General features: G+C 49.8%; 11 protein-coding genes across 11 annotated transcripts in view; 5 read left to right on the forward strand and 6 right to left on the reverse strand.

Annotated features, from left to right (window-relative positions):
* Window positions 1-213: 213 nt before the first annotated feature.
* Window positions 214-1,253, forward strand: LACBIDRAFT_299466 (uncharacterized protein; the record flags this gene model as incomplete). The annotated part of the gene is made up of 3 exons (XM_001882327.1): window positions 214-271; window positions 327-1,071; window positions 1,127-1,253. 3 exons carry the CDS (start codon window positions 214-216, stop codon window positions 1,251-1,253), a joined length of 930 nt encoding a protein of 309 aa, XP_001882362.1.
* An 820-nt stretch (window positions 1,254-2,073) lies between these two features.
* On the forward strand, window positions 2,074-6,412 carry LACBIDRAFT_328405 (uncharacterized protein; the record flags this gene model as incomplete). Its single annotated transcript, XM_001882328.1, has 15 exons — window positions 2,074-2,098; window positions 2,140-2,200; window positions 2,482-2,577; window positions 2,627-2,997; window positions 3,104-3,285; window positions 3,361-3,606; window positions 3,667-3,836; window positions 3,946-4,279; window positions 4,632-5,000; window positions 5,055-5,248; window positions 5,321-5,380; window positions 5,459-5,591; window positions 5,643-5,752; window positions 6,109-6,113; window positions 6,219-6,412. 15 exons carry the CDS (start codon window positions 2,074-2,076, stop codon window positions 6,410-6,412), a joined length of 2,550 nt encoding a protein of 849 aa, XP_001882363.1.
* A 1,364-nt stretch (window positions 6,413-7,776) lies between these two features.
* On the reverse strand, window positions 7,777-8,381 carry LACBIDRAFT_299468 (uncharacterized protein; the record flags this gene model as incomplete). The annotated part of the gene is made up of 4 exons (XM_001882414.1): window positions 7,777-7,816; window positions 7,877-7,951; window positions 8,014-8,146; window positions 8,342-8,381. The coding sequence occupies 4 exons, from the start codon at window positions 8,379-8,381 to the stop codon at window positions 7,777-7,779; spliced, it is 288 nt and encodes a 95-aa protein (XP_001882449.1).
* A 668-nt stretch (window positions 8,382-9,049) lies between these two features.
* On the reverse strand, window positions 9,050-10,344 carry LACBIDRAFT_299469 (uncharacterized protein; the record flags this gene model as incomplete). The annotated part of the gene is made up of 8 exons (XM_001882415.1): window positions 9,050-9,142; window positions 9,200-9,323; window positions 9,381-9,580; window positions 9,626-9,723; window positions 9,779-10,004; window positions 10,056-10,134; window positions 10,211-10,255; window positions 10,325-10,344. 8 exons carry the CDS (start codon window positions 10,342-10,344, stop codon window positions 9,050-9,052), a joined length of 885 nt encoding a protein of 294 aa, XP_001882450.1.
* A 132-nt stretch (window positions 10,345-10,476) lies between these two features.
* Window positions 10,477-11,260, reverse strand: LACBIDRAFT_328407 (uncharacterized protein; the record flags this gene model as incomplete). Its single annotated transcript, XM_001882416.1, has 4 exons — window positions 10,477-10,675; window positions 10,831-10,863; window positions 10,913-11,153; window positions 11,200-11,260. The coding sequence occupies 4 exons, from the start codon at window positions 11,258-11,260 to the stop codon at window positions 10,477-10,479; spliced, it is 534 nt and encodes a 177-aa protein (XP_001882451.1).
* Window positions 11,261-11,707: 447 nt separating this feature from the next.
* LACBIDRAFT_299471 (uncharacterized protein) lies at window positions 11,708-11,947 on the forward strand (the record flags this gene model as incomplete). Its single annotated transcript, XM_001882329.1, has 1 exon — window positions 11,708-11,947. The coding sequence occupies one exon, from the start codon at window positions 11,708-11,710 to the stop codon at window positions 11,945-11,947; it is 240 nt and encodes a 79-aa protein (XP_001882364.1).
* Window positions 11,948-13,416: 1,469 nt separating this feature from the next.
* On the reverse strand, window positions 13,417-14,293 carry LACBIDRAFT_328409 (uncharacterized protein; the record flags this gene model as incomplete). The annotated part of the gene is made up of 3 exons (XM_001882417.1): window positions 13,417-13,677; window positions 13,981-14,173; window positions 14,250-14,293. 3 exons carry the CDS (start codon window positions 14,291-14,293, stop codon window positions 13,417-13,419), a joined length of 498 nt encoding a protein of 165 aa, XP_001882452.1.
* Window positions 14,294-14,401: 108 nt separating this feature from the next.
* LACBIDRAFT_299472 (uncharacterized protein) lies at window positions 14,402-14,605 on the reverse strand (the record flags this gene model as incomplete). The annotated part of the gene is made up of 1 exon (XM_001882418.1): window positions 14,402-14,605. One exon carries the CDS (start codon window positions 14,603-14,605, stop codon window positions 14,402-14,404), a length of 204 nt encoding a protein of 67 aa, XP_001882453.1.
* A 1,035-nt stretch (window positions 14,606-15,640) lies between these two features.
* Window positions 15,641-19,425, reverse strand: LACBIDRAFT_328410 (uncharacterized protein; the record flags this gene model as incomplete). The annotated part of the gene is made up of 10 exons (XM_001882419.1): window positions 15,641-16,734; window positions 16,846-16,856; window positions 16,907-17,039; window positions 17,096-17,189; window positions 17,282-17,729; window positions 17,778-17,926; window positions 17,977-18,139; window positions 18,190-18,749; window positions 18,801-18,929; window positions 19,087-19,425. 10 exons carry the CDS (start codon window positions 19,423-19,425, stop codon window positions 15,641-15,643), a joined length of 3,120 nt encoding a protein of 1,039 aa, XP_001882454.1.
* A 390-nt stretch (window positions 19,426-19,815) lies between these two features.
* Window positions 19,816-21,342, forward strand: LACBIDRAFT_299476 (uncharacterized protein; the record flags this gene model as incomplete). The annotated part of the gene is made up of 4 exons (XM_001882330.1): window positions 19,816-20,399; window positions 20,454-20,761; window positions 20,813-20,925; window positions 21,040-21,342. 4 exons carry the CDS (start codon window positions 19,816-19,818, stop codon window positions 21,340-21,342), a joined length of 1,308 nt encoding a protein of 435 aa, XP_001882365.1.
* Window positions 21,343-21,957: 615 nt separating this feature from the next.
* The window catches only part of LACBIDRAFT_328412 (uncharacterized protein), a gene marked incomplete at both ends in the record, with an annotated part of 1,491 nt that continues 841 nt past the window's right edge, over window positions 21,958-22,607 (forward strand). Inside the window, 5 exons of the mRNA XM_001882331.1 lie at window positions 21,958-22,013; window positions 22,071-22,115; window positions 22,298-22,308; window positions 22,346-22,453; window positions 22,489-22,514. Of these exons, the coding sequence (XP_001882366.1) occupies window positions 21,958-22,013; window positions 22,071-22,115; window positions 22,298-22,308; window positions 22,346-22,453; window positions 22,489-22,514 (246 nt within the window). The remainder of the gene's footprint in view (window positions 22,014-22,070; window positions 22,116-22,297; window positions 22,309-22,345; window positions 22,454-22,488; window positions 22,515-22,607) is intronic.

The following is a 22,607-nucleotide window of genomic DNA, read 5'->3' on the forward strand; positions in this document are numbered from 1 at the left end:
AGTAACTCGCAGAAGTGGCCTTCGCGAAAAGCATCTTTCAACAGTACGTACAAATTATTCAATACGCCGTGTGCTCAGCAATTTATACCAGATCTGGTAATCTTCAGCTCGAGGCGTATTCCCTCACTTAAAGAACCGTCTCAACTTGCAACATCCCCCCAACCTTCCTGCTTCCCCCCAGTTCCCAGTACAACTCCCCTCAGCATATTCGACATGGTTACACTTACTGACGATGGAGCGCGCGATAGCTCCCCATTGCCAGCCAGTCTTGGTATGTCGTAAAGTTCCTCTACATGTCTTGTGTTTCACCCTGACACTCTTCACAGCTATCGACGAGCTATTTGCTCGACTTGACATTGGTCCCAGATCCGCCCGCACCATTCTTCGCGCTCTCCTCAGGACTGTGTATAGTGACATCCCTACCCCTGTCCCTGTCCCTGACTTCCATGGGGATGCATGGGAAGTCCTTGGTTTCGGGGCCAGCGATCCAAACTACACCCATACGTCCGATGATGAAGACATCTTGGTGTTCGATCCCACCATCTCTCCTAACGCTTCTGCCACTACTCTTTGTCCCACTTCTCCCGCTGATCCCGGTAACGGCGTCCTTTCTATCGCCATTGATTCCGCTTCTGCCACCGCCGCACGTGTTGTTCCCCTTGCCACTGCGCCTACTGCCTCCACAACCGCCCTCACACCTGCAGATGTCCTTGCACCTGTAGGTTTACGTGTGCTTGTGGCTACACCTGCTGCGCCAGTTGTTTCTTTGACCCCTACCACCGCAAACAACGTCACATCCACTGCTGGCCCCGCATCCGCAGCTACTCCGGATGCTGCAAGCACCACTGCACCTGCTGTCGCGATCATGGCTCCCACTGGAGCTCTCACCACCTCGACTGCCGCGCTTTACGCGCCCAACTATGTCTTGCCCTACAATGCGCCCAAGAACGCCATTCTTCCACCACCATCTTTGGTCACTCCTATCTACGGCTACCATGTCCCAGGTTTAAACGAATCCGGGCCATTCTACATGGCTAGTCGTGGCCGGAACATCGGCATTTTTAGTGGTTGGTAAGTTATCGTGCACCACTTGACAACAATCTAAATACTTACTCATTACTTGCAGGGAGATCCTTTCCCCATTCGTGACGGGTGTGTCACACTCCGCGTATTCCAAAGTTTCGAGCATCCAGGAGGGACACACCAGGATGGCTGCCGCAATCAATGCTGGCTTTGCGTTGTATTTGACTTAGTAGGATTGCAATGCCCAGCTAGAGTATATTTTCTTGAGCCCCATATCGTCGCGTAAATAGCCCGTTCCGAATGTCATATCGTATCAATGTCAATCTTGTCCTGCCGTCTTTCTTTTCTGTGATAAGTATCGGACACATTTTAACAGCCTCTGAGAATTACAAGTCAGTCAAGTTAATTGAAAAGAAAAAGTTGATGTTGTAAAGGATCCCCCTTTTTATAACCAAGGACATACAAACATCTGGCCGTAACCATGAAATTCTTGTCTGTAGCCGTGAAATTCCGTCCTTTCACCTTTCAATCTTCGTGAAACAGCTTATATTTCAAAAGGAAGGATTTAGACTATGAAATTTATTAAGTGAAAGAAAAGATTCAGAGCTAGAGTAAAAGTCAGAGGAAACAGCATGTGCAAACAATGTACAAACATATGCTGTAGCCGTGAAATTCTTGTCCTTTCACCCTTCAATCTTTGTGAAATGGCTGATAATTTTGAGGGAAGGATCTAGAGTATGAAATATATCAACTGAGATAGGAAGATTCAGAGTTTTACCCGAGCTAGAGTAAAAGTCATAAGAAACCATGCCCAACTGCAGGATCACGCCTGACTTCAGATGCGCTTTTACAGGATCTGCGGACTGAAACCCATCGTGTGCAATGTCAACCCTGGCTAATTTTAAGATGTTAACATTATTCGAACCGTGTTTGTGTACGCAACCATTCCCTGAATTCGGGATGGTGTGGATATACGTGGTTTAAAAGCAATGAATAAAAAGTTGTAAGAAATTGCATACTTCCGACGTGATCTGAGGACCAAAATTCACAATGTGCGATGTCAATGTAGGCTACAGTGTGAACTTTATACTCTTAGAAATGGGTCTTTGTACACAGTCAGTTCCTCGGTTCAGAATGATACCGCTCCTACAATTTCTAAGGGAATGAACAAAAAGTCGTAAGAAAGTGTATACGTCCGCTTTTGGACAAGCTTCTTCTCCGTGAACTTTCGTTTCATCATGGCGAGACCAACGCTCTACAAAACACCTGAAGAAAAATTGGCTGCACGACGTGCTACTTCCAAAAAGTACTATGATAAGTGAGGATTTCCAATTGTCCGTGGTGTACACAATCCCCAACCCCCTTTCATTTCCTCAGGAACCGTGTCCAGATTTGTCGCCGGTCGCGTCACGCATATAAAAAGAAATTGAAAGCTATTAGAAAAAATCCCCCCCATAGGGTTGAGCCAGCCATCGACTCTGATCCTGCAACTGAGCGCAGTGTCAACTCTGATTCTGCAGCCGAGCGCAATGTCGACTCTGAAGCCAACCTCGGGTAAATCTATATTGCCGTTTCTGGCAACACTTATGCTAACTTCAAACAGACTTGAGGCACTCAATAAGATTGCAAGGGCCAAGGAGAATTTTCTGTTACTCACTCGCGGCAACAAGTACGCGTACCTTGACTCGCTCGTCAAGTACTACATCAGAAATCCCAAATTGGCCAAAACTGCTTGCGATTCAACACTCGAAATGTGGGAAGACCTGATGAAAGAAGTGCAGGACGTACTTGGGGATATATTGCAGGCGTACGGGTGTGCAGCGGAGTATAACGAGGCCAATGCCTCTGTTGGGAAAGAGTACCGAGAGGTGTATTACTTACTAGGAGAGATCGCGGAATTCCTCCTCACGGCTCCTGGTGACTTGGCTGATTGGCATGGAAGCGGTGTATTCGGGTATCAGATCATCGTTGAGGGTGAAAAAATGGCTACTTAGTTATTCGTTGACTATCTTGTATTAGTACGCCGTCTTCGTGGAAGGTTTCACATATTTTGACCAAATGTAACTGTATAGTTCCTCAGCCACCACTGATAAGCTTCGATTAAACTTGCCACGGGCCAGCCAAATCGTTGTAACCAAACCACTCACCATTTCAATCATGCCCAAAAAAAAAGTATCCCTCTGTCGCACAAACGAAATCGTGTCAGTCTCTCTGAATGACAATGAAGCCGAGAAACGAGCACGGAGACGCAAGGAGAAAGAGGTATGTGCATAGATCCGTTCTTCCTTCGACGCTGACCCTGAGACCCTGGCGTGATTGACTGATTTCTCATCGTAGATCCAGCAATTGCCCTGTCGTAACCCCAACAATCGAGCAAGCACCACGCAACAGACCCAGCTGCTCAAAGCTCTTCTTCCCAGTTTCCATGCGGCACAAAAAGAGGCCCAAATGGCCGCCTTCTTTGATAGAGGCTTTGAAGTCTGGTCTTTGCGCTTCCCTGATCCCGAGCCTCACATTCGGGTCCAAGAGGCCTTGTTGGATGATTCCGGCTATCGCTTGTACATAGCTGACCTACAAAAAAAGGTACTGCAGACTTTTCGATCGTCATCTTGATTAGTATTACTTACCTGATGCGTATAACAGTGGTTCAAGGACAAGATGCGCTGGTATGCCTTCAAGTTCCCCGATCCAAGGAAGGATGGCCCAGCGCTGTTGAAATCTGTTTGGATGGAGGAGATGAACATCGCAATCCAAGAAATGATGAGGACGCTTTCTTTATGCGTCGCTATCCATGCCTTCGAAACTTACCTAGAGTGCTAGCTTACGCACTTGTAAAGTAGTTGATGTAAGATTGTAAATTGATACTCTTTTCTTGGAACACGTGAGCGCTTGTTGAGCGTCAGTCATGGGATCTTGTCTTAGATCTCCCTCAATGGTCAAACGCAAACGGGTCAAGCCGGTGTATACAGTTGTTCTTGATTCTGGCGACGAGGCTGACACCTCCATCCCTCAAGCGCGCACTGTTCGAATTTCTGACAATGGCCTCCGAATTCTACAGACGCCTCGATCCCCGCAAAAGCGCTCTACCACCTATAAGCCAGATTTTGGAGAGTGGAATCCAAGTGCCGACTACGCCAGTATTGACTGGAGCAGTCATTCTCTGGACGACCTGCTGCAGCAACAAGCAGGGGAAGAAATAAGCGACCCCACGGAGACTGTAGCCGCAAAAGTGGCAGCTAAACGTTATCCAACATCGGTAAGTTTTGCACTTCCCTATCCCCATTCATGATCAATGAGCAAGTTTAGGATGCTCCCCTACATGAGTGGGCCAGGAAGCATAAGCAGGACCCGGGGTTTCGTGAGGAGTTTCTGTTGGAGTTTCTGAGGTTGGAGGGTCGGGGTGATCATCTCTTCAGCCACGGCTGTGCTGCCTGTGCATCGAAGGGGCGTACCGGTCAGTCTGGCATGTATCGTTGTGAGGATTGCTTGGGAAAATCATTATACTGCTTGGCCTGTTGTCTGGAGAAACACAAACACCTCCCCTTCCACATAATTCACGTATGTTGCTCTATCTCTGGTTTGACTTCAACGTGCTAATCGCTTACTAGAAATGGAACGGTACATTCTTTGAAAAAATATCTCTCAAGACGCTCGGACTACGGATACAGCTCGGCCATTTCAATGCGCCATGTGTTGCGCCTCAACCCGGACATAAAGATTTCATAGTTATTCATACAAACGGTATACACTACGTGGCAGTCGACTTCTGCGGCTGCGAACACCGGACGATCTCCAATCGTCAACAACCTCTTCGGGCTGAATTATTTCCTGCCACCGTTCACCAACCTCAAACCTGCACCACTCTTTGCGTGCTCGAACACTTCCACGCCCTCACCTTATTAGGAAAACTTTCAGCCCATGAGTTTTACAAAGCTCTTGAGTGTCTGACTGACAACACCGAACTTGGTATACCTAAGGTAACGTACTTTCATATCAGATTTCCATGACGACTGACGACTTCCTTCTTGTAGACCTGTTATAAATCATTCATGCGAATGGTTCGCATGTACCGGCACCTTAAGCTCATGAAGCGTAACGGCCGTGGAAACTTACAAGGGGGGCTGCAAAGTACGCAGCCTGGTGACCTTGCCCCTGGTTGCGCCGCATGTCCCCGCCCTGGTGTGAATCTACCGGACGACTGGCAAACCATCGCGGCAGAGTGGAAGTAAGTGTGCGCTATTTGCCTTCACGTCCTTGAACTAATTCACCTCTAGGTTCCTATATATGTTGATTATAGCGATGGATGCCAATTTCCGCCTCAAGAACCTCATGCGCTCGTCAATTTAAAAAGACCCGGGTTTGCACACGGGTTTTGCGTTCTTCCCTGAAGATGCTCTGTACCGCAAACATATATTGAAATATGCTTCTCAGAAAGATGTACGACGTTTACTGCTTGTCCGCCTAAGAAAGCTGACCCTCCCTTTTCAGATAAGCAATTGCAGTGGTTTCAAAACCTTGGCCCATGCCGAAACGAAATTCTCAATGGGAGATTTGCAGAAAGGCGAACAGTACGTCATTCTCTCGTCTATCAATCATAGAAAACTCACTCGTTATTGCAGTTACTGCAACATGGACTACATACTTCTTTCGGCTCTGGCCCCACTTCTGGTGGCCTCGGTCTTCGTCTCATACGATATCGCATGTCAATGAGGTCTTTACCCTCCCCCACGTAATCCATATGGACTCCAGTGGACTCCAGTGGACTCCAGTGGATTCCAGTGGATTCCAGTGGCCCTCTTACCAGGCCAGATTGGCTGGCAGAATGCCCAGTCCACTGGAGTCCAGTCCAGTCCAGTCCAGTGGACTCCCACTGGACTGCCAGCCACTTTCCTGAGTCCAGTCCCAGTCCAGTGGACTATGAGTCCAGTCAGAGTCCAGTGGAGTCCAGTGGATTCCAGTCATTCCAGTATATTATTACTATTATATATGAATATAACTAAAAAAGCGAAAATAGACTATACAATATACAAGCCATACTTACAATTTTATTGATCAATGAATGGAAGGGTTATAATTTACATATAGTGTGGGTCAGTGATAGCTGCAATAAGGATTCATGATTTTGTTCAGTCTGCGGGGTGAGGTCACGTGACTTATTTGAGGGCGTGCCATATCGTCACATCTTCTATTTGCAGCATGGTCACACTTCCGTGACCATCCCATTCCCTTCCACCACCACCACCACCCTTCACCACTCCCCTCCAACGCCGCCAACGCCAACGCCGCCCACGCCAACGACGCCCGCGCCCACGCCAACGACGCTCATGCCCACGCCAACGACGCCCACGCCAACACTGCGGGCCTTGGCTTATATATATACTGGGTATAATGTGGAAAAATGCGGTAGATATTGATAATAATGCTCCCTTTTAACTGCCGGAATTAGTTGAAAGATATTTAAAATGTTGTATTTCATTTTATCAATTTTTTTCCGTCGGAATTATTAAGAATTTTCTGGGGCGGATAAACGTCGAAGATATTGGAGAAGAATTTTCTACTAAAGGCAAGTCCATATTTGCACAGCAAATATGTGGAAGATATGTTAATAACCACGAGGTGAAGAACTTCCCAAAATAGCAGTATTCTCAGATCTAACACTTCCTTGATAAGGCTATTTGCGAACATCTGGATCTTTATCGTCCATACCACCAATGTTCATTCCTCGCTATATTGAATTGTTCTCAGCTCAGGTCGCGGCTCTCCAGAAGCTCGGTAGCTACGACATTCCACACGACTATGATCTTACTACAGAGGACCCAGAGCGGCTTCTTAAAGGTGACTACCTCACTTTGAATCCGACTCAAAAACTGACAATTTGGTAGCTGCCGTGGAGGCTGTTGCCGACTCCAGCAGTGCAATTACGGATGAACAGGTTTTCGACATCTATAGGTGTCTACTCAAACATGCAGACGCCGTACATATCTGGGTCCGTTATGAGCAAGCTTCTCGACTACATTTCCTCTGGTCCCTTCAAGTTGGTGGAATGAGAGGCCACTATTCGCGATGTAGAGTTGGGAAATCAGCAGTTGTACATGGCACATAAAACGGCGTTGGAGTTGTACGCGTTTTTGCTGCAATGGTTCGTTACGGCGGCTGAGAAGGTCAAGGCCACTGAGGATGGTGATGCGCCACCACCAGCAGCTGCTACCAAGGGCAGGAGAGGGAGGGGAGGGAAGGCTGTGGCGGGGAGATGGGCAGCGTGAAAGGCAGAGGCACAGGACGAGAACCAACCAGGTTTATTCAAATTCAAAACGCGCACCCCCACCACCTCCCCGCATGATGGCCTTGTTGACATGAGCCTGAGGTCGACGAGGAGGAGAATACTGGGCGGCGTACCTTTTGTCCGCTCGAAAACCAGCCACCCTTGTCGACATGATGGAGCGCCACCTATGCGCCCATCCGCTCATTCCGGGGTACTCCACACCCAGTGCTGCCGGCATCAAAGCTTGGGCTGTGAAACAAATGTATGAGTTTTGTTTTGAGCACGATCTTCGAGAGGTGTGGGCGTACCTTTGGGAAAACTGGTACCGTCGTGGCCGATGGGAGCTCTGGGTGCGCCTGACGGACCTGGAGATACCAAGACTCAAGACTACTATGATGGGAGAAGCTCAGTCAGTGATAAGTATTCTGAAGAGATAATCGGACGTACCTGACGCATTGACTCCAGCTGGCGTCGTATCAAGAAGACTGTCTTCACCATTTCCATAACCCGCGCCAAACCATGAGAGAAGAGCTGGGGAGAGTAGAGAATGATCAGCCAAGCGAGGAAAAGGAAATTAAAAAGCGTGCGCACTAGACGAGCTGCTGGGTTACCCCCAATCCACACAACGTGCCCCCTCCCTTTGCATGCTCTGTCAACGACACATGTCTGAAAGTGCACGATTATAGTAAGCTTTCATGGCAGCCTTCAAGCCATTGTCAATGACTTACCTATGTCCTAGAACGACCACGTCTGTCCAACCTCTGTCTGCCGTCATACTACGCTTCGCAAGCCAGGCCGAGATTAAGAATTTGGTGCACGAGTGGAATGGGCGCTGAGCGGGCAACAAAGGTGGTTGCTTGGCTATCGACGTGGTGGTCAGAGTCAAGGTCAGTTACCATCATTACACATTTACACTTTGATGGATCGTGCTCACCAAGTGGTCACCGTTTCCCATGGCCATAACGTCCATCAACAACTTCAGCCACGATTTAAGCCTTCAAGTTTCAGCACCGTGGGTCAGTTGGCGTCTGTCGGAAATCGTACACGATGACTTACGTTCTGTAGGTCCCCTATCCCATTTTGCCATTGTAAACATCGTCGACGCTATAACAAACTGGGAAGTCAGTAGTTTAAACACGGAACAATGCTAACATACCTTCTAAAGTTTCATTGATGGCCGAGGGCAATCGTTACGTGGTATGAGATGTGACGAAGCAGCTGGGTACAGGCATCCAGGCGAGTAAGTATCGTGTACTCGACGAGAAGCCAACGGCACTGACGTACTTTTTCGTTTTCTCCAGAACCAAACCGTATATATACGAGGACCACTGTCTCTTCATACGGATGGCAGCTGGTTCTTGCCCTCGATATTTATAGGCTCAGAACATTCGCTACTACATACCAACGCACATACACGGAATGGTTGTTGGATCTCGGCCGCCAAGCGTTAGACCCTAGTGCACGAATTACGCCCTCCTAGCCTTACGCGTCATCCTGTGGAATGGCTTTCCACGTACGGTAACCGCAGAAACGATGGCGACTCCCTCTCAAATCCATGCTCGACGTGGTCGAAATCAGGAGGATCGAGACTCTATCCACGGATTAGGAAGGCAATCAGGTGCAGAGTCATAACGGACCCTTCCTTGCTCATTGATAAATCGAAGGTAAGTTTTGAGATCAGGGTGGAAGGGTGATCCATCGCAAAGAATGACGTGATCCGCAAGCAAGCCCCGTCAACATAAAGGTCCACATCATCCAACCAGTCTAAGGAGGCGTTCGGTCAAGGGCTATGGTGGCCGCTGCTTTCGGACGCGTGGTTGTGTACTGGAAGTAAGTGTCCTCTGGAGAAGCACCGAGCTGATATCCCAGGGGTGAAACTGAGGATGAAGGAGCTAACGTTGGCTAAAAACTCACTCCTGCGGAATGAACGATGCTCTTGGATTTTCCAGACATCCCAGAGCTGTATAAGATAAAGAGAGGCCGACTAAAAGGAAGTTGCTCAAATTCAAGTTTGCGATTATCTGCAGATTCTGTAATGCTGCAGGTGACGTTCGTCATCTACTTGCGCGTCTAAAACTTAAAGACACGGGCGTACCTCGTGGCATTCTCAAGATTTATTTCATACCCCATCATACGACTCGATAGCCAAATGGCTTGCTGTAGACCTTTGTAAAAGAGGTTCTTTATCACCTCTGTGACTTTAGGAAGGAGAGCCACAGGTTTTCCCCCGTATAACACCTCTATTTCAGCGAAAACGAACTTGAGTGTGATTTGGCGATACCTCTCAAGGATGCCCTGAAAAGCTTATTGTGGTGCTGGTTAAAAGATCAGATTACTTACAGAAGTTCCCATGTCCGTCGCAGTACTTGAAAATATACCTCCTATGCTTGCTGTCACCAAAGCAATGATGACGCAGTGTAGAGAGTTGCTTATGATTGCTGAAAATCATCCACGTTTTACAAAGAACGTTGACCAAGGTAAAAGGCTGCCAACCTGCGACCCGATCACCCACTTTCAATCCGTGTACCTTCAACGCCGCGGCCATGACCCGTACCATTTCGCGTAACCCCCAGAAGGTGCAGTTGGTGATGACTCCTGATTCTCCAGTTATTGCTATTGCGTCGTCTGTCCTATTGAGCAAGTTTTCCGCGTAGTTAAGTCTCGCTCCAGGAAAACATAGAGGTACTTCATGTAGGACGCCTTTCTCCAATATTTTTGTCTGTGATCTGATTCTGAGCAGATGAAAAAAAAGATGCAATAAATGGGATACCTCTTGCGGTGGTACAGAGGATATTATCCCGAGAAACTCCCACAGCTCCAGCCAAAGGTTGTCAGACTCAACGGAGTATCTGTGGAGGTCATGATAGTTCGCTAAGCAAGATAAGCATAAGACGGAAGTAGAAGTTGGGACGGCGAAACCCTAGCCTAATTTCAGGCCATATTTGCAATTTATCTGGTGGCGAAGTGCATCTGCGCAAGAGTCAACGGGACGTCAGGGCTTCCAAAGGGGCTTTGAGTCTGCAAAGTACTGGTGCATGCTTTGGGTACGTCAACATCATTTTCGTGATGGACAATGTTCACTTACTTTTGTTTATACCCCTTTTCTGCCGGCCGGTTGTGACGGCACCGTTAAGCTTTTGTTAACACGAGTCCCGCACCCCCCTTCTTACTTACCACGCCGCCCGTGCCCCTCAGGTTTCGTCGACTTGTTCGGCTCGTTCATATGCGACGTGCAACGTCTCGGCTAGATATCGTGACTGAATAGCTTGGATGAGGAGGATGGGCGTTGCGAGGGTGAAGTTGCAGATATAAGGTTTCTGGAGACAACGAAAAGGTACGTGGGTGACGTTCACTTCTCCTTGAGCACAGAATATGTACTCAGCTGGACGCCTGTACCCAAGCTCGTTCATCGCGTCTCCCAAGCTCGTTCATCACGTCTCCCAAGCTCGTTCATCGTGTCTCCCGCGTAACGATGGCCCTCAACAGTCGATGAGACTTAGTAGAAGGTTGGTCAGCGTCGTTTCGTGTTCGAACCACTCACTTACAGTTTATTATAGCATCGACCTCGTTTAGATGACCTACAAAATGTAAATCATCGCACACGAATCCCCGTAGAGGCCAACTGACCTGAAGGTTGTGGCTGAAGTTTGTTGACGGACGTTGGTGGCCATGGGAAACGATGAGCACGATCCGGGTTTGACCGTGGAGCTTGAGTAACTTGTAATGATGGTCTGACCACCACCACCACCACCACCTCGATAGCCGCCGACGTCGTCACCCATTCGACTGGGGCCGCTGTGCACGAAGCCGTCAGCACTTCTGATACGCAGTACAACGATGGTCATGATGTATGCTTCAGAGATGTAGGCTGGTAAGTCGTTGAGAATAGATTGGGAGGTTTTGCGAACGCTTACCTTGGTTGTGCACCATCAGTCGGACGTCGACAACACAAAACGTTTCAAACGACTCGGTCATTGAGGGGACACGGGTGGATAGTCGAGAGGCGGTGTAAAGAGGGAGAAGAAAGGTGTGGGAATGCATGGTATGGGTATTCTCTCAACCCTTTTGACCTGAACATCACATAGATTTTTCCGTAGGTCATCCTCATCAAGTTCTGAGTGCCCGTGAATCCGACGACTCAATCCTGTTTGGAACAAAGTGTCCCTATGCCCGTGAGTAACGACGCGTCTCTTGATTGAATGTTGACAGTTTACCTGCTTTGTAGCTAGTCGACTACAACTACAACGAAATAAGACAGCGGACGTAACGTCGAGATGAATATCATCGACGTACGCCATTTTCGATGTCCTGGATAGGGTTGTATGGGGGGGATATGTGCCGTGAACGTGAAAAGGGTGTCTGATGGACATAGAGATGGACGTTAGAGAGACGGTGTACTCGTCCTCGTTGAAACCCCATACAATGCCAACTCCAAAATCGACTTTCTCGATTCTGCCCGGCGTCGTCGAGAAGAAACTGAGGGCTGCCTTTTGCGAGGAAGGCAATGTCGATGAGAACGGAGTGCCAGCGTTCGTTGGGGCCGTGTTGATCCCCATCTCCCAACTACGTTTGTCACACCAGCAAAGTGGGGAGCCCGAACCAGGCCTAGGAGACCAACGCCCCTTCAACGTAAGCGACGACGCGCCCCACCATCGAACATGACGCGAAATTCAGAGGCCCATCACATTGATCGTCGTTGGAGGAGTTGGAGGAGTTTAGGGAAAAGAAGGTCAATCCGGGGGATTCGAAAGTGAGCGTGACGAGTGGGAGGAAACGTCTCCTTGAGCCGATTCGGAATGCGTTTGGGGCAGCGTAACAGAGCCGACGTCGATACACATCCAATGTACAACGGATGTCTTCAGTTCACGTCTATATCTACAATTATGATTAACGTTTGTCTCCAATGTAAAGTACAAGAAAACATAGTTGATTCTGTTCACCACAAATATTTAATAGCCTTATCAAGCAAGTGTTAGATCCGAGAATACTGCCATATTTAGCAGTTCTTCACCTCGTGGTTATTTACATATCTTCCACATATCTGCTGTGCAAATATGGACTTGCCTTTAGTAGAAATTTCTTCTCCAATATCATCGACGTTTATCCACCCCAGAAAATTCTTAATAATTCCGACGGAAAAAAATCGATAAAATGAAATACAACATTTTCAATATCTTCCAACTAATTCCGGCAGTTAAAAGGTAGCATTATTATTAATATATACCCCGTTTTTCCACATTATACCCAGTGGATATATAAGCCAAGGCCCGCAGTGCAACGTGGAAGGACAGGCCAAGAACGAGGGACGGCGCCCATGACGTTGCCACGTCATGGGCCAACGGTATGTATGCCCCACCACCCCAATCCCCCGTTCTCACCACGACAGGCACCAGCGGCACGCGACAACGATGACGACACACGAGGACGACGACGACACGCGAGGACGACGACGACGACTACACGCGGGGACGACGACACACGACGACGACACGCGACGACGACGACACACGTTGACGACTACACGCGGGGACGACGACACACGACGACGACGACGACACGCGACGACGACTACACGTGGGGTCGACGACACACGACACGACGACACGCGACGACAACGACGACACGCGACAACAACGACAACAACGAACGAGCGCCCACGAAAACCCCACCCCCACCACACCCGAAAAACGACATGCCCACGAAAAATGACGAACGCCCACCACCGCCGACGCCAGCGCGGAACGGCGACGAGGGCCAGCAGCACCACCCTTCCCCTCCACTCTCTCCCCCTATCACTACCTCCTCTCTTCACCACTCCCACTCCCCTCCACTCTCTCCCCCCTTCACTCCCTCCCCCCCTTTCCCCCTCCCCCTTTCCTTGCTCCTCTCTCCCCCCTCCCTTTCCTTGCTCCCTCCCCCCTCTATTCCTCTCTTCCCCCTCCCTTTCCCTCCCCCCCTCTCTTTCCCTTTCCCTTCCCCCTCCCTCCCCCCTCTCTGTAACATAGAATTTAGTATAATTAATTAATTTAATTAATAAATATACTTCAATTTTATTTTTTGTTTTGAAGTCTAAGTTCAGGAATTCTGGATTAACTTAGGTCTGTGGCAGTCCAGTCCAGTCCAGTTTTGTGTTAGGAGAGTCCAGTGGAGTCCAGTTTTGTAATTTGCAGTCCAGTCCAGTCCAGTCCAGTCCAGTCCAGATTTGTGCTTGCAGTCCAGTGGAGTCCAGTGGAGTCCAGTTTTGTGCTGGGAGTCCAGTTTTGTGGATATTGCCAGTATGTAGTGAAGTCCAGTGGAATCCAGTGGAATCCAGTGGAGTCCATGTGGATTATGTGGGGGATGGTAAAGTACTGACCAGTGTGACAAATGCTGGCCACCAGCTCAAAATCGAACTAATAGGGGTCTGGTTCCAGGCTAGCTGGAATAGACGTGTTGGGTCCAGTCCATTCCCAGCTGACCATCCTGGCTATCATCCTTGTGGGTGGTTATGTAGAGGGGGTATGTATTATAGTATGGCCACAATGTATTCAACCACCTGAAAATCCCATTTAAATCCCCACCTCAATCCAACCATATAGTTTAGAAAGATTTATGATATTTTTTACTCAGTAACAATGAGGGGGATAATTCATATATGATTGATCAATACTACTTACTACTACTACTGGAGAGGCTAGTTATATGCTATTGCTTACCCCCCCAATGGCTCCCTTCCCTGCTATCATGATACTCTCTCCCATGTGCCCCCTTCGTTGACTGGTGGTGGAGGTGACATGATGGCAAGCAGTTAGCGACATGTTGGCAACATGAGGGGCGAAGTAGTCTAGAGAGGGAATGTACACATTAGCAGGTAGACCATAGATATCATAGGTTGACGTTGGTGACTTACTGCAACAGGGTTTGGACAAACGAAACAGTGAGGGCAGCACCCCCCGATAGGTGGTGCCGGTGAGCACTTACTTACCAAGCAAGGAAGCCTGACATGACAGGCGAGGGGACGTCAACCATGATGTCGAGGTTGGTCAACAGGGTGTCGACGTGGCAGCGAGTTCGCGTCCGTGGCTGGTTATGTGGTGTTGTTGCTGGCAATGCTCGACCCCCTCCAAACTTTGCCAGTCATATGTGTTGGGCGTTGGTGTGGAGCTGGAGATGGTGGAGAGGCATGACGTGGTCGATAATGATGGTGGCAGCGGCAAAGACGTGTGATTGTGGCGAGGTTGTAGCTTGACGAGGGAGGCAATGGGGTTGATGACAAGAATTTGCGCCCTTTTTGATGCTGCGGAGTACGCTGAGTATGAACATATTTCCCACACTCTTCATCAAGTGTGTTTCACTAAAGTTGTTCCGAAGGCAATCTGAAGGGGGTGAATAAATATAAATATAATGATTAAAGAGGTGCTAGATACTATGGACTTCATAAAACGTGGTACTTGAGTGAGAAATGTGGAGGTATCATAATTTGTGGGCGACGCTGTTGAACAGCTTTAGACAAGAGCTGGTGTCCACAAAGTAAACTCCTAGCTGCCAGCTGGGATCCGGCAGGCTGCCCAACAGCTGTCAATTGGATAGCCGACAGGGGGGAGGTTTGATGCCGATCAGGAATTTCGGCATTCTGCCATCACCCTGGGGCCCAAATGGCAGTGTAGGTCTGTATCGTTCTAAGCCAAGTCTTGTACTTGTCTTCGTTTCCATCAAAATCTTTAGGTGCATGGCATCGGTCACCTTTTGCGTTGGCAGCGTCAGCCATTTCTTGTCTTGGTTCTGTCGGGTTCTCAGGTTCTATTGGTGTGTCTGTCTGTCTGGGAGTTCCAGGTACTGCTGGTGACTCGGGGTACAGGTTTATCCCAAATGTGTTAAACCATTCAACTGCTTGGGTTCTTTCGTCAGTAGGTGTGATACCTAAATTGGATAAATCTATCGGTGTAAATGCCAGCCTATGCTGCTAGAATTATGTATCAATTACCCTAACTGACCATTTACCTGATGCATCAATTCCCCTAACTGCCGAGTCTGCTAGTTAGCTACCAGAGCCTAACTACTACAGAACAGCGTGCTAATGGCTTCGTCATTGCTGCCAGGGTCCACGTCGGCACTGTCAGGGTCCATACCCCCTCCACGTCAGGGTCCCTCTTGCCATCACCGTCAGGGTCCACTCCCCGCCCTCGCCGCTGTTAGGGTCCTCCCCTCCTCGTCGTTGTGCTCAGGGTCCTCTCCCTCCTCATCGTCATTGCCGTCAGGGTCCATTTCCCTCGTCGCCGTTGTTGTCAGGGTCGTCATTTCTTGCAGTTCGTCCTTGCTCCCTGGGCTCAATTGCAGTCGTTTCATTCGCCCTCGACATCGTTGTAGGTGTTCCCGTCAATCATCGTCGTCGTCATCAGGGTCGTCCCCGTCTTCCTCGTCATCGCCCTCCTCACTGTCGTCCTTGGCATCCTCGTCATCATCCCCATCAATTCCCCCCCCCCTTTCATCATCAACCACCTCCCCCTCCTCATCCTCTGCGTCCTCTAACGGCTGCCTCCATATCTCCTTGAAACTTGTGTGGAGCTGCTTATGCAAAGCAGCCTGCTCCATTGAGTAGGCCTGAAGGCCCTCCAGACAGTCCTTGTCTGATGGAGTTCTCAGCTTGCCCCTTTCCTCCCACCATCGTGCCTTCCAGTTGAGAAACTCCAATGTTCTTCTCATTTCCTCTCGAACAAGAAGGACCTCCTCCTCTGCCCTATTTGCCCTTGCCCTGCTCTTTGCCCACTCCGAGCGTAGAATGTCGTCCTCTACATCCTCCCCGCTGACAGCAAAGCCATCCATCTGCCATATCCACGAGAGGGTGCAGTGTGTGTCCCCTGTTCCATCGCGTCGGCCTCGAATTTCTGGTCGAAGGTCGATTTCCCGTGCCTGTGTGTTTGATGGGCCTGATTCCTCCACCTCCTCTGACTTATGCTCCAACGTTCCCCTCTGCCTTACAGGCACACGCATCTTCTCTGGGTCGCTGTACGCACGGATGTCGGAGTCCAGAAGTACACGCAGAGCGCTCTCCCAAGCACCTGGGCCAGAGAGCGAAAGCTTTGCCAATCTAGCAAGGCGATACTTGGTGGCTGCAGCCCGTGCCCGAGCATGTACCCGATCAATGACCGATCGAGACTGCGTACCATCTCTCTGACCCCTGACGTTTTTGTTCTTGAACAGAATCATCCGGCTCTTGACGCAGAGGACATGACGCAAACTTTCCAGTGCATCACTGCACTGGGCCATCCTCAGTTTCTCCTCTATGGCGATGAGGCGAGCGCTGCAGACAGATACGCATGACGTGGAAGAGAGGGAGGAGGGAAGCCAGAGGTCGACGTGTTCTGGGTGATTAGATGCAGGGGGTGGCTGGAAGTGCCCTGCGCGCAGCGTTTTGCTGTTGGTCCTTTCCTGCTCCAGCTGTAGCTGCTGAAGCCCGGGCATGTACACCCCTCATATCTGCTCCCAGTGCTTAATCTTTGCGCGTAACACATTACGCAGCTCCATTAATGAAGCCGCTTGGCCAGGCGTCCCGCCACTCTCTCGTGACTTTGCCAGCTCACAGAGTCTTCGCCTGAATAGGAAATCAGCTTTGCCTAAGGCACTAAAAATAAACAAACCTACTGTGAATCCTCCAGATCCAAAGCTAAGACCATGAACGAGGACATGGTGGTGGAGTGGAGGGCAGGTGCACTGCCTACAAGCAACGACTCCTCCTCTGCAGCGAACTCCTTCTGAATTTCTGCCTCAGTCAGGCCTGTTCAAGGAAGCCATGTCAGGAAGGAGGGGGGTGAGATAAACGTAAAGACGTACAAAGTCCGTGGGTGATAAACGGATTCTCTGCCTGCTTTGGGTACGTTGCCCTATCCCAATCCTTGCACAGCTTCATCCACTCAGCAGCCAATTCCTTTGGAAGGGTGTTGGTGAACCCTCAATGGCCTTCGACCTGAACGTTTCTCTGTCGGATGGCGGTCCTATATTTTTTCATCAACGTTTTACCTGTACAATGGAGTCAGCAGTGAATTTAATGATTTTGAAGAAATTCTTACCCATGCCACAATACTTTAGCCAATTCCAAAAGCCGAGATGGTCGTTGATAACGTCTTGACGTGAACCAGGGCCCTGCGTCTTCATAGCATTACCCAAGGCGTTATTTGCTGCCCATATTCGCTCACAGCCCTCTCCATCCGTGAGCCCCATCCCCCATGAGAGCTTGAAGGAATATTCTTGGTGTTTCCGCTGGCCATGGCCTGGCTCGGGGAAAGCAGGGATCTGTGGGCGCATGTCGAGGGGGGAGGCAGGCAGCAGATCCATAGGCCAGTGGTCGTCCATCCTTTTTCGAAGGTTTACAAACCATTGACATGCGATGTCATAGCTCACGACCACAGGTATGTTGGGGGAAACATCGCGTATGGCCCTACCAAATATGTAGTCCATATTGGCGTACCTGAAAACGTTTAGTCGTTGGATGATGTGGATGAATAAAGGCACATACCTCTCCCCCTTCTGCAGGTTCCCGACGCAGGTCGGAAGAACCATCTCCGAGCGGGCACACGAAACGGCCCCCACGCCCGTAAACCTCAGCCCCCTCGAAAACTTAGAGTTCGCCTTTGCCAGGGCTTGAAAGCCCACACACGTACTTATCTGGGTAGCCGTTAGGGTTATAAAAGAAAGGTGGGGCAAGGACCACCTACATCTGCATCACTTGCCCGAGACAACACATAGGAGTCATAGCCTTCGCGTGGCACCATGTACGCCATCCCAATACCCAGGCCTGGATCACTGGAGAAGGAGGACACTAGCTGATTTTTGAGACGAAAGTTGGCGTCCATGGAGTAGGTCAGAAAGTATAAGAACCTGTAAATCAATCAGAACCAGCCCCATTGTTAAACGCCGTGCATACATACCTAAGAGATTCTGGCGCCTTGTCCCATCCATCAGGAAGGTTGACTCCTGGGCGAGGACAGTGGGGGCAGCTCAAGCCCAGAGCGCCCTCCCCCACCCCCTCGACCCCTGCCGGGTCATGACCCACACCTCCCCTCTTCAACATCTTAAGGTGTCGAAATTGAAGAACCATCCGCAGAAGTGGCCGATATCTCGAAGTTGGCACGCTGAGGCCCGTGTTGCTGGTCAATTTCTCCAGCGTCCGGTAGAAGTCGTAAGTCGAACCCTTTGTGGTCAACGCGAGCAGATGGAGTAGCTGTAAAAGAGCGAAGGAGGCGCAAGTCTTAGGTGTTTTTTGACTGGCTGGATAAAGCCCACACCGAAGGAGCTGAATGTGCTTTGGCACAGCACGTAAACAGCCGCAATAGTCGAAGGCCACGTCGTGGATGCCGTTTGTATGGAGAATGCGAAGGTCTTGGTGGCAGGGCTCAGTGTTGGTGCACGTCGATCGCATGTGGTTCAGCTGGATGCGTAACCTGAGGCTCTTCAGGCTTGTCTTGATAAAGTAATGACCACTCCACTTCTACGGCCCAGTAAATTAATGGAAAGAACGGCTGAGTGAAACTGGACGAACCTCTATATGATGCAACGGGACAACGGTGGCGTCGAACACAACACGAGGTGCATATGAGGTCAGGTAAGCAGCAGTCAGAACAGCGATGGTCGGGGGTGCCAGGTGAGGCAACTCCGCGAGCAACACAATCTGGGCAAGCCCTCTCCCGTCGAAAATCCCCTCGGCCCTCCCATCGAATGAACTCATCAAGGTACTCCGTTCGATGTCTTTCCTTCCAGACGAGATGCGGGCGCTTCTGGATGGAAATTAGAAAGGCAATTTGAAGGGAAGTGGAAGGGCTGCTTACTGATAGCCTGCTCCTGGCTTTCTTCTTCTTTTTCTGGACCTCTGGCAGCCCTCCGTCCACCATCACGTCCCCCTCCATCGCTTCCTCGTACCACTCTGATCCCGGGTCCAGCCCAAACTCATTATCGTCAGCCACCCACATCATTTCCCCCATTTGAGTGGTACGCGGTGTCTCCGAGACGAGTCGATGAGAAGTATTAAATTGAGTTTCACGGGAGTTTATGATGTCCAAGTCATCGTTGAGCAGGAGTCGGTCGTGATAGACGCCTGTCCGTCGGCGCTTGGAAGGGCGACTTCCATCGGCGTTTCTGCCACGATTGAAACGAGCGGTATTGGACATTTTCTCAGTATGTACTTGGAACGTACTCTGATTATAGTGACTGTGACATTCACATGACAAATCACGTGAAATACACATACCGTGTTTTTTGTTGAACTCTCCAAATTTTGGCCACCTCCCTTCAGTCCCCATCCTCAACTTATAACGTGTTTCAACGTGTCCAGACGTTCCGTTAATCTGGTGAGCGCCTCATTTGTACCTTTTGCCCCCTTCCCCACCCACTCCTAGTGAATACTCTGAGCCCGGGGAATCCACTCAGGACTGGGTGTCCTTGTGGATGACAGTGAATACTCCGTGCCCAGGGAATACACTTGATTCTGCAATTTTTTTTTCCCTGCGCCTTTTTTCCGTTGAGCATTCGGTAGACCATTGACCTTTTTTACAGGCCTGATGTCATTCAAGACGACGGTACTACTGCCCCATGACCAATTCTGCTTCTTGAAACTCCTCATCGACAGCATCCAGCTTGAGGAGGGTTTTATGTATTTGTTCGGCTCTTCACCTCTTACCTCTCCCGAGCGCTCTCTCCCTCCCTCCTCCGCATCCTCGCCTCTTTCTACCCCACCCGCCTCACCATTGTCATCGCCGCGATTGCTCGCTTTTCCCATCATGACCGACGACGACGACGTGCCACCGCAGTCTATGCCATCGCAGTCTCTGGCACCCGTCCAACTTGGCCCACCAAACCGACCCACACATGCAAAGCGCCAGGGCCATGCCAATTGGAGGCGAAAAAGAGAAAGAGAGAGGGAGGCTGCAAAGTTAGAAAGCCAGGAACGAATTCGTCCATACAAGCCTCGCCCAGCTACGGTGAAGAAGCACGTCAAGTCCTCCAAACTGCGCCTCACGAAGTACAACAGCGACACGATTCCCATCGTGTCTTCGGGCTACGTAGCTCTTCCTGGGCCCAAATCATCATCCAAGTTTCCCCTTGAGCAGCGGTTTAAGATGCAGAAGGTCGTTTGGGACGGCACGTAGGTTTCTCCACATCGCTATTCGATGGATCGTTATTGACCCCCGCCCAATAGATTCTCCATACCCATCGTCGACGAAGGTGGTCAATACATCGGGCTCTGTGCCGGCTCTGATGCCTCCGACTGGCCAGACATGCATCAGTCTGCTGCCGCTGCTCTGGAGGAAGCTCGAGGAGGGGTGTCCTGGGGAAAAGAGGATAGGCGGCATAGGCGTGGGACCTTCTTTGCACGTAATGTTGGTATCTCGCATGGGGGTGGACAGACTAGGCCCATGGTTTTGCGTCACAATGCCCCCGACGACGCAGTTCTCTCTGGGCTCCTGAAACACCCCTTGTTCGTTCGAATGGCTGGACATGCGTCAGGTAGGCAAACAGAGCACCCTCTCACGACGTGATACTCACCTCTCCGGCCAGGAATTTTTGCCACGTGGGCACCTAGGCTCCACTCCTACTACGCTGACCACCTACAGAAGCTCCTGGACCACGACGAGACCCTCACCCATAACTTTGAAAACAGCGTCTTTGCCGCCTGTGCCTTCAACTTTGGCCCGCAAACCATATGCCATTGACATCGTGACCATGCCAACCTACCCTTTGGCTGGTGTGCCATCACGGCGCTTGGTAACTACGACTACAAAAAGGGCAGCCACTTGGTTCTCTGGGACCTTGGATTGGTCATTGAGTTCCCCCCCGGATCCACAATCTTTATTCCTTCGGCGTCGTTAGACCATTCCAACGCCTCAATTCAGAAGGAAGAGCGACGCTATTCCTTTACGCAGTATACGGCTGGGGGGACATTTCGGTGGGTCGATTACGGGTTCCAAAAGGCAGACGAATACCTCGCGTCTCTGTCTGAGGAGGAGCAGCAGGCAGCAGCTGAAGAAGGTCGCGATCGATTGGCGTTTGGACTCTCTCTTTTTTCCACCATCGATGAATTTCAATAGCCCTGTAAACACGACACAGCTGTATATACCATTTAGCATGTATATATTGCAATGCCCTTTTCCTTGAATCCATGCAGATGAACTTAATGGGTGAATGGCTTGAACGTATACAATACAACTGAGAGTACTGAGAGACTAGCTACTTAATTTTCCTTGAATCCATGCAGATGAACTTAATGGGTGAATGGCTTGCACGTATACAATAGAACTGAGAGCACTGAGAGACTAGCTACTTAATGAACTTCGGCTGCAGAATACCCAGGCAGATCACGCGAGAGCCTCAGGTCAACGCTTCAACACTCTTCTTCCTACCAAATGGATGATATATAAAATTCTATAGTCACCTCCGCTATCCTCTAGATATTTAATTGTCCTGTTCTACACCGTTCTACATGTTCCAGTGTGGATAGCATTAAGTTCTCGCGAAATCACTCAAAATCTCGCGAAATCACTCAAAATCTCGCGAAATCATTTGAGATCTCAAAAAACGATCCTTCCGAATCTGACGGGGATATCTGCGGCTGAATCTGCAACAGTCGTGGCCCTCACAGTGGACCCTTCAGACCAGATAATATATATATATTGGTTTGATGAGACGAGCCCACATAAGCGATCATGGGTAAGGCAGCTCATCCCAACCACAAAGATCACTGTGTCGTTTATTATTATCGGTGCGCCCCATTCATTTTTTGAGCACACCTTTCTCCTGAGTGGCTAAAAAACTGCAGAAACCAAGAGGCTCTACAAAGAAAGGCCCGGGAAAGAGCTCAACGGTACGTCATAACACGGCCGAAGAATGGGGCGGAAGGCACTCACATGCTGTTACAGTTTGAGGGAGTACCAGCGACAAAATGAGACACCAGAAGAAGCGGACGCCAGGAAGGCGAGACATAGAGCCGCGGCGGCCAAGTACCGAGGGACCCACCAGGCCCAAATAAATTTTCGGGCATGGCAGTGAGATCCTAAGTAAGTTAGACAAATTTTATTTGAATTGTTCTGAAAGGTTTTAGAAACGCCGAGAAGCTGCGTGTTTCGGCAAAGGAACTCGCCCCAATACTGGCTGCCATGGATGGAGCTAGCGAAAGCCTTGAATCTGGAAACTCAACCGATAGTGAATAAAAGGTTTCTGCACTTGGTATAGTCTAGCACGGCGAGCAGTTGGGGTGGTGGCAGTGTGTTGATACTTGGCTGAAACATGTTCAATTTTCGGTGGCGGAGTAGTGCAGGATCTGATTACTTGGCAGTTCAGATGAAGTACACCAAAA

This window comes from Laccaria bicolor, genomic scaffold (assembly GCF_000143565.1).
Source record: "Laccaria bicolor S238N-H82 LACBIscaffold_16 genomic scaffold, whole genome shotgun sequence".
NCBI lineage: Eukaryota > Fungi > Basidiomycota > Agaricomycetes > Agaricales > Hydnangiaceae > Laccaria > Laccaria bicolor.